Source organism: Nerophis lumbriciformis, linkage group LG12 (genome assembly GCF_033978685.3).
Source record: "Nerophis lumbriciformis linkage group LG12, RoL_Nlum_v2.1, whole genome shotgun sequence".
Lineage (NCBI taxonomy): Eukaryota > Metazoa > Chordata > Actinopteri > Syngnathiformes > Syngnathidae > Nerophis > Nerophis lumbriciformis.
In genome coordinates this window covers 5,992,623-6,015,561 of record NC_084559.2, presented here as the reverse complement: position 1 = coordinate 6,015,561, position 22,939 = coordinate 5,992,623, and the positions used below count along the sequence as shown (strand labels likewise).

The 22,939-nt window shown below is 39.6% G+C and overlaps 1 protein-coding gene across 1 annotated transcript in view; it reads right to left on the bottom strand.

Moving 5' to 3' along the window:
- LOC133623053 (intraflagellar transport protein 81 homolog) overlaps positions 1-21,865 on the bottom strand; it is a 49,936-nt gene extending 28,071 nt beyond the window's left edge. Inside the window, exons 1-10 of the mRNA XM_061985980.2 lie at positions 21,631-21,865; positions 21,451-21,554; positions 18,049-18,229; positions 17,881-17,970; positions 15,434-15,499; positions 15,029-15,139; positions 6,972-7,056; positions 6,328-6,491; positions 6,167-6,262; positions 5,209-5,355 (exon numbers count right to left, since the gene is read on the bottom strand). Of these exons, the coding sequence (XP_061841964.1) occupies positions 5,209-5,355; positions 6,167-6,262; positions 6,328-6,491; positions 6,972-7,056; positions 15,029-15,139; positions 15,434-15,499; positions 17,881-17,970; positions 18,049-18,229; positions 21,451-21,554; positions 21,631-21,774 (1,188 nt within the window). The 5' untranslated portion in view covers positions 21,775-21,865. The remainder of the gene's footprint in view (positions 1-5,208; positions 5,356-6,166; positions 6,263-6,327; positions 6,492-6,971; positions 7,057-15,028; positions 15,140-15,433; positions 15,500-17,880; positions 17,971-18,048; positions 18,230-21,450; positions 21,555-21,630) is intronic.
- Positions 21,866-22,939: the final 1,074 nt, after the last annotated feature.

Sequence of the window (22,939 nt, the reverse complement as noted above, 5' to 3'; positions counted from 1 at the left end):
ACAATGATGACGAAAACTGTTTTCTCTGTCGTGTCCGTGTGTCGAAAATTGTTATGCGCTTATTTTTTTATTTGATTTTGTGCGTGGCATATAATTGCTATGCGCAGAGGACGTTTAAACAGTGCGCAATTGCACAAGCGCGCACCTTAGAGAGAACGTTGGTCACACGGATGCGCTAGCATCACAGCTAACGTTAGCCATGCTGCTACCTCTCTGCTCGGGGAGGACGTATACGTATGTGACGTATGACGTGACAGTATGTGACGTGTGTCGTGACAGTATGTGACGTGTGGAAGAAGGTGCGCTTGCTGTCTGTGAGAAGCACAGACACAGAAAAGAGTGAGAAGACCCTGGCGTGTAATGCCAGCAGCTAAAAGCAACTGCGTGAGAATCCACAGACCTGTGGATGTGTTGAAGGTGTGCTGGAAAATGCGGAACGGAAATTAGGGAGCAGCAGAAAAGTGGAATGTACTATTTAAATAGGTGCGTTGGAAAACACGGAGCGGAGTTGTTTTTTTTAAATGGATCTGGATCGGCATTTTCCCATGCCTTGCCGATACGCATTTTTTTGCAAATATCGGCGGCCGATCCGATCCAAATATCGGATCGGGACATCCCTACTCTGGACACATGAGGACTTTAAATTTGGCCAATGTATGACCCTGTAATTACTTAGTATCGGCTCGATACCCAAAAACTAAATAGAATAAGTGCTTATTACATTTTAACAGAAATGTATATGGAACATGTTAAAACAGAAAATAACCAAATATTAACAGTAAATGAACAAATAGATGAACAATCCATCCATTTTCTACCACTTGTCCCTCATATTCTTGACAAATGAATACAATGGGAAATGGCACAAAATGTCACTGCAGCCAAATTAGGAGCATTTGTAACCTATTTGCTTACTACTTGAAGATAAGTTTTCTAGGATGCTCACTGTTATTTAATGGCAAAATTGTTCTTTGATTGCAATAATAAACATATGTTTAATGTTTAATAAGACTTGTTGTTAAAATGAAGCAAATAATGCCATTTTTGTGGTCCCTTTTTATTTGCAAAAGTATCTAAAAGTATCAAAATATATTTTGATACTGGTACCAGAATATCGGTAGAGACAATCCCAGTATCTTTTCAAGGGAAAATACCATATATTTACTAACCTATGAAAATAGGTCATCACACTGCCTATATTGTCTGAATAACTGGCGATACAAGTGAGTACGCCTCACAGTGAACATCTCTAAATTTTGCCCAAGGAGTGAATAATTAGTGTGAGCACTATTGTTATCTAGCACGGCTTTAATCCTCTTAGACATGGAATTAACCTTCATTGCACAGGTTGTTACTGAAACCTTTTTTCCACTCCTCCATGACGACACCTTGCACTACTACACAAGTGCTCATCCGTGAAATGGTGCAAGTAACATTCTTGTAAGAAACTTAGCGGCCCAAAAGGAACAGACAGTCTGAACTCTTTTTAAACGTTATTGCCGACTTTAACATGCCAACAGCAGCCTTCATAACATTGCTAGCACTGCAGCGCTATAGCCTAGTCCAGGGGTCGGCAACCTTTACCAGTCAAAGAGCCATTTTGACCAGTTTCACAAATTAAAGAAAACAATGGGAGCCACAAAAATCTTTTGAAATTTAAAATGAAATAACACTGCATACAAAGTTTTTTTTTTTTTGCTTTGTGCTATGTATAAACCAAGGGTCTCAGACACGCGACCTACACCTTAATATGAAAATTTAATGTTAGTGCGGCCCGCGGGTTTTACATGAACGGCGCTTGACAGTGTCGTACTTGTTAACCAACCCGATTTTTCCGCCAGACTACGAATTTCAGGGCAAGCATTCTCTCGTACGTGCCATGATGGTACAGCATTTAGCGCCCACTACAACACGCGTGCCGAACCAGCCACACGTTGTATGGGGCTTCTGCTTGCTCACGTAAGTGACAGCAAGGCATACTTGGTCAACAACCACACAGGTTACACTGATGGTGGCGGTATAAAAAAGTTTAACACTCTTACTAATAATGCGCCACACTGTGAACCCACACCAAACAAGAATGACAAACACATTTCGGGAGAACATCTGCACCGTAACACAACATAAACACAACAGAACAAATACCCAGAATCCCATGCAGTCCTAACTCTTCCGGGCTACATTATACACCCCCCCTACCAAACCCCGCCCACCTCAACCGACGCACAGGGGGTTGACCAAGTATGCTTTGCTGTCACTTACGTGTGCAAGCAGAAGATGCATATAACAAGAGGCTGGGCTGGCATGCTGTTATTATAGCAGATTGTAGAGGGCGCTAAATGTTGTACCATCATGGCACGCCTTTATTATTTTTGTAAGGGTGAAAATCGGAGAATATTAAACCCAGGAGTTTTCTGCTAGAGGCACTGAAATCCGGAGGTCTCCCGGGAAAATCGAGGGCGTCGGCAAGTATGCAGCTGAGCCGCATCACAGTGATCAAAGAGCCGCGTGCGGCTCCGAAGCCGCGGGTTGCCGACCCCTGGCCTAGTCAGTAGCCACAACAACACGTGCGAAGTTGCATTCAGAACATACAGAATTTAGAGGATCAAACATTACAATTCATTTTTTTTGCATGTTCTTTATGTTCTGTACTGATGCAACACTTCCGACACAGATTTTGTTCTTATTTTGAATGTATTACTTATTTATCATTCAATTTATAGCACTGAAATATTTAAAGTCGGTTCAACTTAAACGTCACAAAATTCCATACAAATAAAACTGGGGAGTTGTTTTTTGGTGGATTTTTTCACTGTTTTTAAAGTACCGATTTGGCATTAGAATTGGTTGAAATGTAAACAATATTCATCTTTATTTATAATGCATTTACCGTATTTTCCGCACCATAAGGCGCCCTGGGTTAAAAGCCGCGCCTTCAATGAACGGCATATTTCAAAACTTTGTCCACCTATAAGCTGCCCGGTGTTGTAAGCCGCATCTAACTGCGCTAAAGGAATGTCAAAAAAACAGTCAGATAGGTCAGTCAAACTTTAATAATATATTAAAAACCAGCGTTCTAACAACTCTGTTCACTCCCAAAATGTACGCAAATGTGCAATCACAAACATAGTAAAATTCAAAATAGTGCAGAGCAATAGCAACATAATGTTGCTCGAACGTTAATGTCACAACACACAAAATAAACATAACGCTCACTTTCTGAAGTTATTCTTCATTCATAAATCCCTCGAATTATTCTCCTTCGTTGTCCGAATTGAAAAGTTGGGCGAATGTGGGATCCAAAATGTCGTCTGGCGCTGTCTCCCTGCCTCCCTGTCTTGGTGAACGTCACGTGTGTTCGCCTTCTGTCATCCACTGTTCCCACGCAGTTAGCAGTCTAGCTTCGAATGCCCTGTTGACACCAATATCTAGCGGCTGGAGGTCTTTTGTCAATCCACCCGGAATGACGGCGAGTATTGAATTAAGCGCGTAAGCGTGTCTCTTAATGTGATGTTATGAGCTAGCAAATATAACAACTACACTACCCAGCATGCAACGATAGTGACGAGCATGCGCGGTAGCCCTGAGAAGCGTTGTTGTATGCTGGGAGTTAGAATGTGGTTATGAGCACGCTGTGAGTAAACGTTGAGAACTCAGTTAACACGCCTCGTCTGCATTATTTATAATTAGACAGACAACACACTTAATAGGAGCCATTTTGGGGTCTTTACATAAACACACAAATGGAAATGAAACGTCACATATCCCAGCATGCACCGCGCGCTTCTTCTACGGGGAAAAAAGATGGCGGCTGTTTACCGAAGTTGCGAGACCGAAACTTTATGAAAATGAATCTTAATATTTATCCATATATAAAGCGCACCGGGTTATAAGGCGCACTGTCAGCTTTTGAGAAAATGTGTGGTTTTTAGGTGCGCCTTATAGTGCGGAAAATACGGTACTCACTGTGAGAGGCATACTATATAGCAGAAAATTGCATTTTAGTGCTTTTTATTGGAGGATCCTGTTAGAATAATTGTTTGTAAGTTATCACAAAAACTTTGTGTTACATTGAGTGTCTGGTGAGAAGACAAAAGCTGTCTTTGGAACCTACCAAGAGTAAGGCTCGTAAAACTCAACTGTGTAGGGGGGAAGCAAAATGAAGGTGTTCTGTTTTCTTTCATGTATGGTAATCAACAGAAAGATAGTGTTCTAACCCAAGGACTTCAAAGCGGGGAGGAAGCAGGACCAGACTCCCCTCCAGGCGACCTCTTCTTGAACTGTTTTACGAACGTCTTTTTGAACTATTTTACGACCTCTTCTTTTGAACTGTTTGGTAACCAAAGGCAACGCTGTTTACGACCCACTTCCCTCTGGAAGCAGCTGTGGTCATGTGGTCGGAGAAAGTCAAATAAAGAAGGAGGAGTACAATCTTTCACCAGAGCGTGCTGAGATACTGTTCAAGGGTACAGTGTACAGGCGACTCTCCTCAACTGAGTCCACATTTAATTCTGTCTCTGTTTAATTCTTTGCCTCTTGTCTTGTTTAATAGATGTCATCAGTGTTTGAACCTGACAGATCCATTATTCCTAGTTTTTCACCATCAGTTGAGGTTACAGTTCAAGACCTAATGTGAATGGAGGAAAAAACAACTCCATAGAACACTGGGCTCTTCTGTATTTTAGGTTAACTTCCAGCAAAAGTACTGACAGAATATGTGTATTCTCCCTGTCACTTAATTAGGACATGACCCATGTGTTTGGAAGACTTGTCCGCGTAAAAAATAGAAGACCAGAAGACAACATTTTAGGGCACAAGTCTGTTCCAGTTCCCTAAGTTAAGAGAATGCGTACACTAAAGATGAAGGGAAAAAGTGACTTCCAGGCGTTTTGTTCTGGATCTTCTCAGTCGGCTTCTATTTTTAGATCTTTATGGGAATGTGGGGGGTCAGGGGTGCAAGTGAGGGAAAAGGGATGAGTACTGTTAAGACAGTGAGCGGTCCGTGTTTGGATAGGAACATAAATAGCCTCTCTTGCTTTCTTTGGTTTGAAAAAGTACAAGTACACATTAAAAGTTCATGAGTGATCTTATCAGTCACCTCAAACAAACATCAAAGTGAATTGGACAGACAAACTCACACCAGCAAAATGTCTGACAATGGACGACTGTATTCATTTGTGGCAGTAACAAACACAAGCAGACGTGTACCTCATCACCCCGGATGACCTCTTCCCCGTTGGAGGCCCTTGACTGGTCAGTCTTGTGTTTTAGCTGCCGCTCTGCTGTAGCCAACTCCTCCCTCGCTTCCTGCAGCTCTTCTGCTTTTGCTTCCTTCTTACGGATGATGATGGAGGCCTGCAAGGGTCACATTACAAAGCAAATCTAAACAAATGTGTCAATTCTCAAATTCTCAGCGAATTTTAAACCCCAGGGGAACCGTGTGAGCAATGACAATGACGGTACATTAGAGACACTCAATTAGGGTATACGCTCTCAATCTTAATTCTTGTGACCTATTGGACAATTCAATGCTTCCATATCTGTGGGAAAAACACATACTTATTTCTGGACATTCCAAAAAAGTATTTCCAGAAGTCAGGAAGCTGTTACAGCTAAAAAAAACTACTTCATATTTCCTTATACTGTCAGTTATTGCAGATAGGATGGTCTTTTATGTGCCAATAAACACATTTTTTGTTCAAAGACTGAATCAGCAACAGAAGTAACAGAAGAAATATTGTAAAGCCAATTATTCCGTTGCAGACTCCCAAAAAAAACTAAAACAAAACATATTTTATGGAGAATAATTATAGTTTTCCATGCAGAAAACAAAGGAAAATACTTCCTGGGGGAAATCAAACAAAAACTGGGGCATATGAAAATGGAGGTACGACTGTTAAGTCCATAAAATTGTAAATATACTTCTTAGCATTAAGATTAAAACATTAATATAAAATCAAATCTGTTGAGGACAATCTACTGTACATAAATAGGACTACACCAAGCAGCTCTTTCATGCTGCCCTGGAGTTAACTTGCATGTTCTAGTGAAAAAATTACCCAAGACAAGAATAAAAGACCATCTACTAGATCTTCATAAACACATCCGGTAAGCCAAAAGAGACCACAAAGATTTTAAAAAGGAAATAAAATCTGAAAGCCAGCACCTGCTGTCTGTAGAGGGTCAGCTTGTCATCTATCGGGTCGCTTCTCACCATCTTCTTCTCAATCAGCTGATTTATCTGGGAGTCAACTTCTTTGATCTGTAAAAGGATGGGAGGACATTATGACTGTCATAGTTCAGCAAAGATAAACATACAGAACAGACCTTGTCCCCCAGCTCAAGGACATCACCATGGCTCATAGCAGGCTCTGACACCACCTTCTGAAGGTACTTCACTGTACGCCTGAGAACCTCCAACTCTTTGGGGAGTTTCTCAGAGACCATGTAAGAATTGATCTTGATCTCCTCTTCTAGCCTCTTCATTAAGCCTGGAGAAGACGGAGAGCTTAATACAGGATTGTCTAAAATTTCTCTACCAGAGAGTAACTTTTTTCTTCTTACATTACACCTTTTTGACCCCAGTCCCCACGATTTTGTTGTGTTTTGGGGTAACTGTATTTTTTAGAATGTGCTGCAGGCCAAACAAAATCTATGGGCTGCATTTTAGTCATTCCTGGCTCAAATATATTTCTAACATTGACAATGACCACACTCGTGAGCGCTGATAGGACTACAAATATACACACAAACAACAAACAAAAAGATAAAGTTCCTTCCACTGTGAGCATTATACACACCGTTTCATTAAGTGTCAATGGGGGGAATCCCCTTCCAGCTTAAGAGCCAGACATGATTCAAAAACCGAAGTGGACATTATATCAGTTTAAAGATAATCAATATCAGAAGGGCTCATGTATGCAAACCTATCAAGTGAGAGACATCTTAAAACTGCAGTGTCGTAAACTTACTATCAGGACTGGCATCAGCTGCAGCCTGTCGCATGTCCTTTAACTGCTGCTGCAACCTCTGCAACCTCTGCTCTGCCTGAAACAGCTGAACACAAGCCATCAATTACTAGCACATACCGATGACAACATTTAAAACATTTCATGCAATGTTTGCTCAATCCAGTAAAAATCATTTGTATAACTGCAGGCCTCGAATTTTAACATTTTAAGGTCAAGGCAAGTGTTTCCTTAAAAGAGGGCTCATATTTTAGGGCACCAAGGCAAACATTATTTTCTTTCGAGATATATATATATATATATATATATATATATATATATATATATATATACATATATATATATATATATATATATATACACATATATATATATACATATATAGTGTTCATGTATGAGATCTAGGGCTGCCAATTATGGCCAAAGTAATAAGAGTATTGTTATCAATATTGAAATCATGATTTCTGATTGTTAAGTAAAGCAGTGTTGGGGTGTGAACGTAATACCATCTTGTCATTTGTAATGTCTAATAAAAAAAAACTATAGATAAACGTTATCCATATATTTATGGACAAATATTAGGGTTTTTTTATTCTTCAATAACATCAACTTGTCAGCTTTTTGTCATTACATGATGCCTTTATTTCTATTTTTACATTTTGATAGAGAGTTTTTATTTTTATTTTTTTCTAAAGTTATGTACTAGAGATGCGCGGATAGGCAATTATTTCATCCGCATCACAAAAGTCGTCAACCATCCGCCATCCACCCGAACTAACATTTAATCAAAACCGCACCTGCCCGCCATCCGCCACCCGCCCGTTGTTATATATCTAATATAGACGATGCAAGGCATTAGTGAGGTTATAAAGCTTTTGCCTGTTAAAGAAAGGAGACTGATCCAATGCAGCAGAGACATTCAATGCGTGCCACGCTGTCACGGCCCAGACGCACACCAGTGCGCAATCATCTGGGAGCCGCGCTGAGCGCACCTCCAAGCGCGCTCGCGCCACTCAAACTGCTGCAGGCAGCTGCGTTCTATCTTGTTTTAACATCCTGTGGCACTCTTCTGGGATCACGGCGGACGAAACTGCTCATGCTCAGGGTGTTTGTGGAGATTCGGGGTTTTGCACAAATGTGATGCACCATGTTAGATGTCCCGGTTTTGTGACTGTCGTAGACATAAACAGTGTCGCAGCTCTTGCAAATCACGTAGCCAGCATTACTATCATCCTGATTTACAACCTCATAAAAACGAGTCCACGCTGAACTTTTCTGGCCTTTTTTTCCCCTGGTCTTTAGTATTCCCTTTTTTAGTTTGTCGTGTACCACGTTTGCTGCCGGCGTTGCCATCTCTTTTTTTTTTCTTCTTCTGTTGTGGCATGCTGCAGGTGCCTGCTCGTTTTTCGTATGTGGGTAACAACATTTAACTATGTATATATATTTCCGAATTGGTTTAACTGCCACCCGCCTGAATCTATTTAAAATCTAATTTTTTTTTATTTCAACCGCCCGACCCGACCCGCGGATACAATCTTAATTTTTTTTTATTTCAACTGCCCGACCCGCGGATAATCCGCGGACTCCGCGGTTGTGTCCGCAAACCGCACATCTCTATTATGTACATCATGTAGATGACAGATCCATTATGAGTTTGAGCAGAAATATGTCGTATAAGCATTAACTATACACAATAACACATTAACACAATTATGTCAAATGAAGGATTTTTGAAGTGACATGAAAAAAAACAATTCATGTAAACAAGACCTTGTGTTTACTTTTTGATATCAAAATAAAACACAAAGCAGTTTGGCTAATGAAGATGAAGTCTAATAAAACAAACTTTGTTCTTCTCCAACGCCTCCCTAGTGTTTCAGTCCAACATTTGGCCAACAAAAAAAAAACCCGGAGTGACACCTCACACATCGAATAAACAATCTTCACCGCCTGCGTTCAAATCGATGAGATGACAAAACATTATAGCTGGTATTGATGTTATTTGAACACTGATACAGTTTGCAGTTAAATAAAGGAGGAGTGAACATCCTAGTAAACAATGTAAAGACTTTATAAACCAGTTTTGCCAACGTTCACGACATATCGCCTGCTGTAAAACATCAAATAGTTTTTCTCCTTCGCTGTTTAGTGTGGGAACAAGTGTGTCTGTCTCCAATATTGTCCACACCAGTCTCCATCTAAACACAGCAGTGCGCTCTTATACGCACGGCGGGAAGCGAGGGAAAATGACGTCAAACCAAGCCCTTGGCTCCGTTTAATCCGAGGGGAAATCACCGCAGCAAAGTTTGTGTCGTAGGGCCGCCATGATTATCAAGCCAGACACCGCTAGTGCGCATGCGCCTGACTTCGTGTTGCCGAAAATGCATTAATAAATGAAGTTTTTTTTGTAATTAAAAGATTAGACAGTATTACTAACCGTCGAGAATTATCGCAAATTATCATTATACTGTTTGCTGTTACATCCCTTGTCCATTAACAAGTAAAAGAGCAAGGGCGGTCACGGCATGTGTTGGAATAATTGTAAGTAATCACCAAAAACTTTGTGTTGAAATGAGTTCCAGGCAAAAAGTCAAAAGCCTGTCTTTGAAACCAACCAAGAAGAAGGCTCGTAAAACTCCACAAGGACTTCAAAGCGGAGAGAACCAAGGATCTGCCCCATTTCCAGACGAACTCTTTTTGAAGTATTTTATAAACTCTTTTTGAACTATTTTATGGATCTATTTTTTAACTATTTTACGACCTCTTCTTTTGAACTGTTCGGTAACCAAAGGCAACGCTATTTACGACCCACTTCCCTCTGGAAGCAGCTGTGGTCAGGTGGGGGGAGAAAGTCAAATAAAGAAGGAGGAGTACAATCTTTTGGCAGAGCGTGAGTGACACTGTAAGAGGTTACAGGTCGACACGTTTTCTCCTCAATATTGAGTCCAAATTGAATTCTGCCTCTGTTTGATTCTTTGCCTCTTGTCTTGTTTAATAGATGCCATCAGTGTTTGAACCTGACAGCATGTTCTTGCCGCAAATGTTGGTCAATTTTTTTGGGCATTACGACAAATGACGAGGGCGGTCGCGGCAAATGCAGCGGTAAAATTTGAGCACTGTAACTGATTGGCATGAAACTAATTGTAGGTCGTGCCAATTGCCCACAAGAGCTTTCAATATTGCTCATGAAGACTACCCGGTAATTGTGTCATGAAACAGAATGTCTGCTTTGACAAAACAAACATACAGTACAAATGTTAAAAACGTTATTTGGACAAGGACTTGGCAAACAGAAGGCTACACGTGATGTTCTTTATCCCAGCAACAGTTCTCAGTCACGGTGGAGCTGTCATTATGATTGATCAAATATTGCCATTCCGATCGTTACTTTTATTATGTATGACATTACATAGCCCTCCAAAAATAATCTTTTTTATGACACTTGACGTAATAAGCACCAATTTGAACAGAACACTTTCCTTCTGAAAATAACACCTTCCTTCATTGACAGTCCAACACTTGATCTTTAAAATCATCACCAAACTCATGAGCTAATTTGCATGACCATTTCTGGATTATTGAGGTAGGAGTAGTGGGAGTCTTCTGCGCACAATTCACTGCAGGTGTGATTAATATTAAGAAGAGTTCCTAGAATTGTACGCAGCTTAGCTTTATAAATCAGAATTTTTTTGGACGTATGTACATTTTGCGGTTTTTGCTTGGGCAATGCTTTACACTGGGGGCAAGGATTGCTGACTAAGAAGTGGCTTTGCATTGTGGGGACGTTACCAGCTCGCGAGAATTATACAGTGCGTTGAGGATGCTTACGTTCACTTGTTGCTGTCAAATTTGCGGGACACAATTAGAATGTGTCCTCATCAACATGCATTACCACAATATAGCGATAGTTGTAAAAGCTCTGTTGTCAGCCAAATGTACATTATTTATATTATTGCAATCCTAATCCTCACCATATGCATGAGCTTTATAATGAGAAGGGAATGTGCAAGTGTACGCAGCATTGTTTTACAAATCTGAAATTATTTTGCGCACATACATATTGAAGTTTGTGCTTATGCAATGATTGACGCTGGAATCCACACAATGTTTTATAATTGAGTCCCCAGGTGTGTATTATGTGTGTTGAGAAGTGGAGTTGAGATGCAAACTGAGTAAGACATCAATTCACAGACAATCCCATTATAATGTGTTGTCTGTGTTCAACCCTTTTTCGATTACGCAAGCACCTCCTGGTACCCGAGCACCTCCAAAACCCTCAAATCTAAACTCCAAACATCCCAGAACAAGCTAGTCAGACTACTTCTAGACCTCCACCCCAGATCCCACCTCACTCCTACCCACTTCTCCAAAGTGGGCTGGCTCAGGGTGGAGGACAGAGTAAAACAACTTGCACTGAGCCTGGTCTATAAAATCCGCTACACCTCCCTGATACCGAAGTAAACAATCAAATGCAGATACTTTTTCTTATGCCTTATGATCTCTCTCTCTCTCTATATATATATATATATATATATATATCCTACCAAGTCAGACCTACACTGTTCCAATATCCATTTCTCTGTTCTCAATTGTTGATGACTGATGATAACAACCAAACCTAACCCCCACCCACCGGATTGTAAATAATGTAAATAATTCAATGTGATTATCTTGTGTGATGACTGTATTATGATGATAGTATATATCTGATAGTATATATCTGTATCATGAATCAATTTAAGTGGACCCCGACTTAAACAAGTTGAAAAACTTATTGGGGTGTTACCATTTAGTGGTCAATTGTACGGAATATGTACTTCACTGTGCAACCTACTAATAAAAGTCTCAATCAATCAATCAAGCGAGGTAATTTAATGTTTTTTAATTGCAATACTACTCTATACCTGTAATAATTTCTTAATGTGCACAACGGAAATTAAAATGTTTGATAACTGTGAGATGCGTTTTAGAGCTTTTTATGGGTATGTTTTAAACATGACTACAAAAACGTTTTATTTTATTTTAAACAGCATGGGCTGACTGTATTTTACAAGAATGAGAACCATCTTAGTGTACAGTACAGTTTCAAGGGACAATACTATAGAATAGTCAATGTACAGTGTGCAAAGCAGTCTAGATTTATTATCCTATGAAAATAGGTCATCACACAGCCATTATTGTCTGAATAGCTGGCAACATAAGTGAGTACGCCCACAGAGAACATCTCTAAACTGTACCCAATGTGTGAATAATTAGTGTAAGCCCCATTGTTATGTAGCACTGCTTTAGTCCTCTTGGACATGGAATTAACCATCATTGCACAGGTTGTTACTGAAACCCTTTTCTACTCCTCCATGTTGACACCTTGCACTCCTCCACTTTCTGTTTGAGAATACCCTACAGGTGTTTTATTACCTTCATCTTTCGACCCTCTAGCTGTTTGAATAACAATTTTCCTGTGTGCATAGTAGTCACCGTGTCTGCGTCCGTCTTGGTGACTTATTTGAAAAAGTTCTCTTCTTTTAGATTTTTTTCCACTATTATTGAAAACAGGCTAAACTAGTCTAAACTTTGGATTGCGTACACAAGAGCAAACATTCTGCTTTTACGAAGGGAATAATGCTCAGTTTTTGATTGGCACTGCAATTATGTAAAATATCGAGCAATAGCAGTTAGGGGTGTAACGGTACACAAAAATTTCGGTTCAGTACGTACCTCGGTTTAGAGGTCACGGTTCGGTTCATTTTTGGTACAGTAAGAAAACAACAAAATATAAATTTTTTGGTTATTTATTTACCAAATTTGTAAACAATGGCATAACATACATATACACACAGGGTCCATTGCCAGGGTTAATGTGGTCAACATATATAAAATAAAAACTAAATAAGATAAGGCTCAGAATGGTTTCTTAACAAAACCTTTCTACGTGTAAAGTGCTTTTTTTGATTGATTGAGACTTTTATTAGTAGATTGCACAGTACAGTACATATTCCGTACAATTGACCACTAAATGGTAACACCCCAATAAGTTTTTCAACTTGTTCACATTAATCAACATTAAACTGCCTCAAGTTATTGCTCAGATTAAATAAAATGACAAAACTTTTCTTCTACATATAAAAAGTGCAACATTAAACAGTTTCAAGTCAACTCAGCCTCAGATTAACTTTTCTTTTCCCCCCCTAGCCTGGCTAACTTGGCAGTAAGAGGATATATGGGCTCATTGTTCTTCCACCATAGAAGTGGGTCAAAATCTAGTTTTTAATGCAATATGGACTTATATCTGCTGCTATAAAAACATTTGTTATTGCTTTAGCCCTGCCTGACTCGCCGAGGAGAGGCTGCTTGAATGCGGTGGTGACGCTTCAAATGGGTTAGCATGTGTTATGAGAGTAGCGTATGTGTGTGTGTGGCCCTTCAATATGTGACAGCATGTGATGTGAGTGTGTGGGCGAGCGAGGTGAGGGAGCGGTAGCTGAGTGCGGGGAGTAGCTAGTGTTTTGTTGGATTGGCTGTGTGCAAGACCTCAATAAAGCCACGATTTGCAACTAATCGCCGGACTCGTCATTTACCCTGGAGTCCGGAGCTGTGGAGACCCACTGCCGGGTAGAGTGAAGGGTGTTGCCCCCGAGAATACATCGGCCCTGGAGGAGTGTCTCCCCTGCGCTCCTCGACTACGGTCTGGGAGCCGGAAGCAGGAAAGGTGCAACACATGTTTGACGTGTCGTCAGAAGCAGCTGCTGAACAATGTCGGAAAACCTCCGTCCTCCATTTTTGTATCGCATAGCCAGTGTTCCCAAACGGGAGATCTTAACGAGGCAGGAGGGTCTTACAGCGCTGGCTTTTACATGTTGTCCTAGCCCGGACGCTGCTAGCATGTGTACTCGTTGGGTACACCTCCGAACCGAACCGAAACCCCCGTACCGAAACGGTTCAATACAAATATACGTACCGTTACACCCCTAATAGCAGTGCAAAGATTCTATAGGAACTGCTACGGTTATTATTATTAATCTGTGCGTTTCCTCGCATTTTTTCGTTCGTAGTGAAAACCTACTAAAGTGAAATTACTTAAACACATTAGCTCACTCATTTGCGCCCCCTATATGTGGAAAACAGAACCTTAATCCTGTTTCACACTAAATTTGACGACAATATGCCAGGACAGACGAAAATGTCTCAATAACCAATGCTTGCAAACAAAGAAGTAGTGTGGAGTAGTGTGTCATATTTTGAAAACTCCTCCTAATGACTTTGACCACATGAGCCCAATTTAAAAACACAAGTACGAGACGGATTGGCGATGACACATTGCAAAGCATATTTGCCTTCGGCCGTATGCCACTTTGATGGTCAGTCTGACAATTCGCTGCCACAAAAACCTAAACCTTAGCAAGTCCACAAAGTCCGATCGTCATCATGATTGGTATTTATGATTAAAGCTGAAACATTGGTCACTTCCTCAATTAGTCACAGAGCCACCTAGCGGCAACAGGAAATTATTTTATTAAAAAGTTGACTTAATTGCTGAACCCCAGGCTAATTTGGGGCCCTAAGCAGAATTTTATTTTGAAGCCCGCAGTCCCCATTACAACATGTTTTCCCCAAACTTTTTTATTTATTACAAACTATTTTTATACTTTTTTAATCAAATTTGAGTTTCATTTGATGCATGTTTTGCACTAAAATAAATTAATGGAAAAGAAATTGTTCAATAATTATTTTTTGTGCAAAATAAGAAATTTAACAATGAAACCAAAGTTGCAAATGTTCCTGGCACAACAACTATCGGAGACAATATGAAAGTTTTGAGTTTATATGCGGTTATATTCTTATAAATGATGGACTAGGAATACGTTTGCAGTAACATTTCATATGAGATGCCCTGTCATGTATTAATTGACATTTTACATGCACTTATTCATGCAAAATGAGCCCCCTCAGGGCTATTGTATCTTGAGAGGTGAATTTTCTAATATAAAAATAATCATTTTTTTTCCGAGTGCAAAATACAAATCATTCCTTAAACTGTAAAAGCGTTTGGAGAACATTCGTACTTGATTCTTTTGTTCTTGCTTCTGGTGGGACAAATGTTCTTCCCTCTTCTTCTCAACTCTCAGCTGTTTGGCCTGCTCCAGCATCTGTTGATGGTTGGACACTGACTCCACCTAGTGGAGGAACAAGAGAACAAGGAGATGTTACAATATAGTATATCCCAAAAATAACCAAATGCCTCTGACGGAGTCGGGTTTCGCCTTTTTGGAATGGCTTTGGCGTGTAAGATCAACAGCCCATTACTTTGCTGGCTTATTACTACAACTTTACAAGCTGTGACATCCTTGTCAGGTCTACTGGAGAAGTTAAAAATATTTGACCAGGGTCATGTTTTCATTCCTCTTTGAATCCTAAAGCCAGACAAACATCGCACAAGCAAAGGGACCCCCTTGGAGGAGTTTGCTCACCCTCTTTTTCAGCCTCTCCACGCGTTTGATGAGCGGGCCTTTCTCCTCTTCCATTGCACTGATATCCTGTTGGGAAACACACAAAGCACGTTTTTAGCCAAAAAAAAGTATCAACACATATGAATGCATTCGATCTACATCGAAATTAGTTTTATCCAGACTTCTTTATAAATGTATCTTTAGTGTGTACATGCCTGTATTTTAACACAGTTACTTATTCTAACTTTTTTATTTTGTATCTATTAACTATTTAATCCAATTATACAATGAACAAAAACAACATTTTTGTTTTTGCTCCCATCTTTCATGAGTTGAACTCAAAGATCTAAAACTTTTACTATATACTCAAAAAACCAATTCCTCAAATAGTGTTCACAAATCTGTCTAAATCTGTGTTAGTGAGCACTTCTTCTTTGCCAAGATAATCCATCCCACCTCACAGGTGTGGCATATCAAGATGCTGATTAAACAGCATGGTTATAACACAGGTTTGTGCCTTAGGCTGCCCACAATAAAAGGCCACTCTGAAAATGTACAGGTTTATCACACAGCACAATGCCAGAGATGTTGCAAGTTTTGAGGGTGGTTTTTGAGGTTTGAGTTTGGCATGCTGACTGCAGGAATGTCCACCAGAGCTGTTGCCCGTGAATTGAATGTTCATTTCTCTACCATAAGCTGTCTCCAAAGGCGTTTCAGAGAATTTGGCAGTACATCCAACTGGCCTCACAACCACACCAACCCAGCACACAGCTGCTGCAACAATTAGTTTGCATAAACTGTCAGAAACCGTCTCAAGGAAGCTCATCTGCATGCTCGTCGTCCTCATCGGGGTTCCGACCTGACTGCAGTTTGTCGTCGTAACCGACTCGAGTGGGCAAATGCTCACATTTGATGGCATCTGGCACATTAGAGAGGTGTTCTCTTCATGGATGAATCCTGTTTTTTTCACTGTTCCAGGGCAGATGGCAGACAGCTCGTGTGGCGTTGCTGATGTCAATGTTGTGAATCAAGTGGCCCAAGGTAGGGGTGGGGTTGTGGTATGAGCAGGCGTATGTTATGGACAACGAACGCAAGTGCATTTTGTTGTTGGCATTTTGAATGCAGAGATACCATGACGAGATGCTGAGGCCCGTTGTTGTGCCATTCACATGAGACCATCCCCTCATGTTGCAGCACGACAATGCATGGCTCCATATTGCAAAGCTGCACATTTCAGAGTGGCTTTTTACTGTGGAGAGTCTAAGGCACAGCTGTGCAATAGTCACGCTGTATAATCAGCATCCTGATATGCCACACCTGTGAGGTGGGATGGATTTTCTTGGTAAAGAAATGCTCACTAACACAGATTTAGACTAATTTGTGAACAATATTTGAGAGGAATAGGTCTTCTGTTTATATAGTAAAATAATTTTTACATCTTTGAGTAAAATGAGAGCAAAAACAAAAGTGTTGGGTTCATTATTTGTTCAGTATATTACTCCCTTTCATATTTTCTTATGGTATTTTTAACAACACCTTTACTTGTTCTTACATTACTGCTTAATTTAGAGCCACCATGTAGTTGTCTATTTCTGTCAAAAATATTTCCCCTCTATCACTCATTATCTATTAATATTTATTCACGTACCCTATATTCTTACTTTTATTCCGTTATGTTATCTTTATTTTAACATCTTTGTGTTTTACTTTACATTAAAATTGCACAAGCTATTGTCCATTTCTGTTATCTTGAAACTCATATTTGCCTATTAGATTTGTAATTCTTTAATACCTTAGGTCTATAACTCATAATACAATTATCAGCTCATTTTAAAAGGTTTATTCAGTTTTATTATTTCTAATATGGGATACACTGTACTTCTCTATCACCGCACTTATTTATTCCTTTATTTATTATTTTTAATTAAATTATATTTGTGGACGGCGTGCCATCAACTTGAGGGTTCCAGGTTCGATCCCAGCTTCTGCTTTTCCAGTCATGTCCGTTGTGTCCTTGAGCAAGACACTTCACCCTTGCTCCTGATGGGCCAGGTTAGCGCCTTGCGTGGCAGCTCCCGCCATCAGTGTATTTATGTGTGAACGTGGAAATAGTCTCAAAGCACTGTGAGTACCCTGAAGGTAGAAAAGCGCTATACAAGTATAATCCAATTACCGTTCTATTTTTTGCTATTTATTGTAATTTTTTTTATTGAAAAGGTGTTTACAATAACTAATAACCGTACTACTACACTTTGTATCCTCTTCTTTTCCTTTTTTTTTTTTTTAAATGACTATTATACTGTATGTTAAACACAGAAAGTGAACATCTTATCAGTAACTGCAGAGACATGTACGATTAAATTAACTTTCCGTCAATGATTTAAGTAAAAAAAAATATTAATATTCTGGCTGAATCAATAATTGCAATTAAGAGTCAAAAAGACTTATTCTTTCAAGTTCCATTTTACCCTTCTAATTTCTGCTGTGGAGAAGCCTGACGTTCTGAGCTGCTCACACTCCTTGTGGTTTGTCTTAAATGATTCCACCAGTTCTTCATACTAGGAACACAGATATAATATGCATTAGCTCGTTTGCTGCTGAGGTTTCACTTTGCCTTACAGTTTGTGTGGAAAAACCTGATGATTGGTGTCACTGATGACATCATCGGCCAGGAACTCTGCAGGGACATCAAGTTTAACGAGAAAGCGAGCCAGGTAAGCCCTTTTCTTCAGCTCTGGGACTCTCTGCAGCAGCCAGTGTAGAATGGGATGCACTGCCGGTTTGCTGCCAATCACCAGACCTTGTCTGAAGCCGCTCCTGATGTAAGCAAAGCAATATGTTGTGTATGACCATGCAAATGCGTGACATACATACACCGTTCTACCTATAAAACACGAGTGTCAGAACCTGCCTGCCACATTATTTTATGTGGCCCGTACAAGCCTAGAAACAATGTGCACCAATAACGCACTTCAACTATATTGCCAAATGCATTTGTTCTTTTAATTTTGATGGGAATTTTTTTTTTATATCTTCCAAGTTTTATACTTATCTGATCATGACACAAGATATTCCAAAACATTTTTGTTATAAAAAATAAATACCTAAATTAGGGGTGTTGTGATACAACTTTATCACTTCCGCTACGATTATTATTTGAGCCTTGAGTATGGACCGGTGCATCTAGGTGGTTATATTTTTTGCGCCGGGCAGTGTAAAAAAAAAAGTGCTTTTAACCCTTGTGTAATGTTCATATTGTTGTTACTCAGCCAGCGTTTGTGGCTCTGATGGACCCCTTGCATTTTGTGGCTTTTAACGCCTCACAATCAAACACTTTTATGTTAAAATACTGAACAGATGTTTACCTTATCCCAATAAACATCTGTTCAGTATTTTAACATAAAAGTGTTTGATTGTGAGGCGTTAAAAGCCACAAAATGCAAGGGGTCCATCAGACCCACAAACGCTGGCTGAGTAACAACAATATGAACGTTGCACGGAAAATTTCTCTGCCAGTTTCTGCATCCCACAGGGATTCTTCTTTTGTGTTTCTGCACCTGCGGTTCCCACACAAGGTTGCAACATTGTTTGTCAACACTGTCTGCTCTCATTTTCTCGCACATTTGACCCTCTGATGTTCTGTGTACCTACACTCTGTCCTCCTCCTGTCTAGGCCTGCTGTGTGTGTGTGTGTGTGTGTGTGTGTGTGTGTGTGTGTGTGTGTGTGTGTGTGTGTGTGTGTGTGTGTGTGTGTGTCCTAAATATACTCCTCCCCTGGTTAAGAGGGGAGGAGTATATTTACAGCTAGAATTCACCAAGTCAAGTATTTCATATATATATATATATATATATATATATATATATATATATATATATATATATATATATATATATATATATATATAAGAAATACTTGACTTTCAGGGAATTCTAGCTATACATATATATATTTATTTTATTATATATATATATATATATATAATAAACCTTGAGACCTCCGAATTCGGGAGATGAGGGGGCCGGGGGGTGTTGGGGGCGTGGTTGCTTGGGCGGGGTTGAGGTGCAAGCAGCATACACCTTCCCCTTTCGAGCTGTCCTGGATGAAATTAAATTATTTTTTCCAATCATTTTGGAACTTGCAAGCGTATTTCTTCTTCTTACTCGTCGTCGCCATGTCTCTTCTTCGTTCTTCTGCTTTGTCTCCTTCTTGTTGTGTGTGCAGTTGTGCACTGAGCTCCAAAAGCCGTAGATGTTATTGTAGTGTCCCGGGTGAGTTAGTGCTGTAAGGGATTCTGGGTATTTGTCCTGTTGTGTTTATGTTGTGTTACGGTGCGGATGTTCTCCCGAAATGTTTTTGTCATTCTTGTTTGATGTGGGTTGACAGTGTGGCGCATATTTGTAACAGTGTTAAAGTTGTTTATACGGCCACCGTCAGTGTGACATGTATAGCTGTTGACCAAGTATGCATTGTGTGTGCTTGAAATTAATGTTATCATTAAACCAGTTAAAAGATCATACAACGTGTCAGCATTTCTTGACATCTTCGAGTAAAGACCATTGTTAAACCCGTCCAACGCTACATTATTATGTGACTGGGTCGGCACGCTGTTTATGTGGAGGAAAAGCGGATGCCTGGACAGCATGCGGCTATTAAGGGGTGACGGTTTCAGGTGAGAGAGGACGCTAAAGGCAGTGCCTTTAAGGCACGCCCCCAATATTGTTGTCCGGGTGGAAATCGGGAGAAATTCGGGAGAATGGTTGCCCCGGGAGATTTTCGGGAGGGGCACTGAAATTCGGGAGTCTCCCGGGAAATTCGGGAGAGTTGGCATTTTGGCAAGTATGGTGGGTGGGTGGGTGTTGTACACAGAACATCAATTTCCACACTTCTATTTTATATGTAATAGAAATGTGTAGGGGGGGTGTATGGTGTGTGGTCATTAAATATGTATTCTGATCATACTTGCCAACCTTGAGACCTCCGATTTCGGGAGGTGGAGGGGGGGGCGTGGTTGGGGGTGTGGTTAAGAGGGGAGGAGTATATTTACAGCTAGAATTCACCAAGTCAAGTATTTCATATATATATATATATATATATATATATATATATATATATATGTATGTGTGGGGAAAAAAATCACAAGACTATTTCATCTCTACAGGCCTGTTTCATGAGGGGGGGTTCCCTCAATCATCAGGAGATTTATATATATATATATATATATATATATATATATATATATATATATATATGTATGTATTTATTTATTTTATTATATATATATATATATATATATATATATATATATATATATATATATATATATATATATATATATATATATATATATATATAAATAAATAAGAGAAATATTTGAATTTCAGTGTTCATTTATTTACACATATACACACACATAACACTCATCTACTCATTGTTGAGTTAAGGGTTGAATTGTCCATCCTTGTTCTATTCTCTGTCACTATTTTCTAACCATGCTGAGTGAACACCCTCTCTGATAATGCATTCTGCTTCGTCTCCTTGTTGTGTGCGCAGTTGTGCACTGCACTCTCTAAAAGCCGTAGATGTTATAGTCACATATGCATGTACAGTTGATGGCAGTATTGTCCTGTTTAAGAGTGTCACAACATTGCTGTTTACGGCAGACGAACTGCTTTACGGTAGACGAAAACGTGACTGCTGTTGTTGTGTGTTGTTACCGCGCTGGGAGGACTTTAATGAAACTGCCTAACAATAAACCCACATAAGAAACCAATAACTCGCTCTCAATCATTCTACAGTTATAACGTGATTGGGCAGGCACGCTGTTTATATTGTGGGAAAGCGGACGTGAAAACAGGCTGTCGACACGTCACTCAGGTCCGCCTGAATTTCGGGAGATTTTCGGAAAATCCGGGAGGGTTGGCAAGTATGATTCTGATATATGTTCTTCACAGAAAATGACCCAAAGTAAGTGAGTCTCAGTTTGAAAAATTAATTAATTGTATCGTTTTATTTATGAATGCTGAACTGCAGTACTTACAGGTCAGCCTGGTTGCCAGGAGGTTTGTATTTTAGCATCCCGAGCAGAGAACACATCCTCTTGGCGGTTTGTTCAGGCATTTCCTCGCGAATATCAATAGCTTGCTGGGAAAAAAAGAGAAGTATTTATTAATTACTAACATGGCGGCAGTCACTTAAGTGAAATAAAACCTTTGCTTACCTTCGGGTCGACCTCGGCTAGGACGTCATTTAATACCTGAAGCAACTGCATCGGCTCGAGCGAGTCAAACGTGATGAGATTAAAGTTCTTCCTGAACGGATCTTTGTTCAGTTGCTCGACGATGAATTTCAACTGCTCGCTCATTTTGTCGCGATTATTTTTGACTTTTTTTGACCAACGGGAGATTTCCGTCCTCGGCTAACACGAGCTAGCAAAACATCCACTGTATCGTGATGCGTTCATGTTCCTAAGAGACGTCGGAATTTGTTGCTCCCTTTTATCTACCATTCACTGTGTGTCCTCACAGACCTCTTTCAAGCCTGACATCATACGTTAAAAGTGCGTCTCCACTTTTTCATCTACATTCAAGACGATAACTGGTTATATTTTTCTAAAAACACAATAATAATACATCGCATAATTCGTCAATATAACAGCCTGCAAAATTAGAAATGTATCCAAACAAACTTTTTTTTTATACATGCTTAAAATATACTGAATAGCCCAGCAAGTGATATGTGTCTGTTTTCACCAAATTAGATGACGATGTGGGAGGGGAACTTGGAAATGTCAGAAATCCCAACTTTCAAGGATAACAGGAACGCATCACGCTTATTTCGCGTTGTTCCAGTTACCGTGGATACTAACAGAGTGGGCGATACTACAAACTTTACTATCGACTTGATACCAAATAACTGCTGCACAGGATAATTATTGTTTTTTCTTTAATTTCCTTTGTTTATCATTGTTATAATAATAATAAAATTAAAACACCGGATACATATTTTAGGCAACCCCGGTATTTGTGATCAATTTAAAAGTGTATAAATACAACATAAGATAATGGAAAATGTATTCCTTATTCCCCTTTCCTACATACACTTAAGAAAAAATGGTGCAAAAATAAGTAGCCTAAATAAAAAGGAAAACCAATTGGCTCTCATTCAAATTTTTTGGGTTTTTGAGTTAAAAACGATATGACTTTAATAATGCCAACAATGTAATAATATAAACAATACAACATTTTGAAAATGTACTTTTGTTTATAGTATAACAAAGGTCTTAACTCATTCTCCTTCTATGCCACATCAATATGGAATGCACTCCCAACAGGTGTAAAAGAAAGGGCATCTCTATCCTCCTTCAAAACCGCACTAAAAGAACACCTCCAGTCAACTTCAACCCCAGACTAACACCCTCCCCCCACCACATCCCACCTCCCCGGATTGTAAATAACCAAATGTAAATAATTAAATGTATATACTTGTTCTTATGCTTTCTGAACTCACTATGTTCACTGCTCACTGTT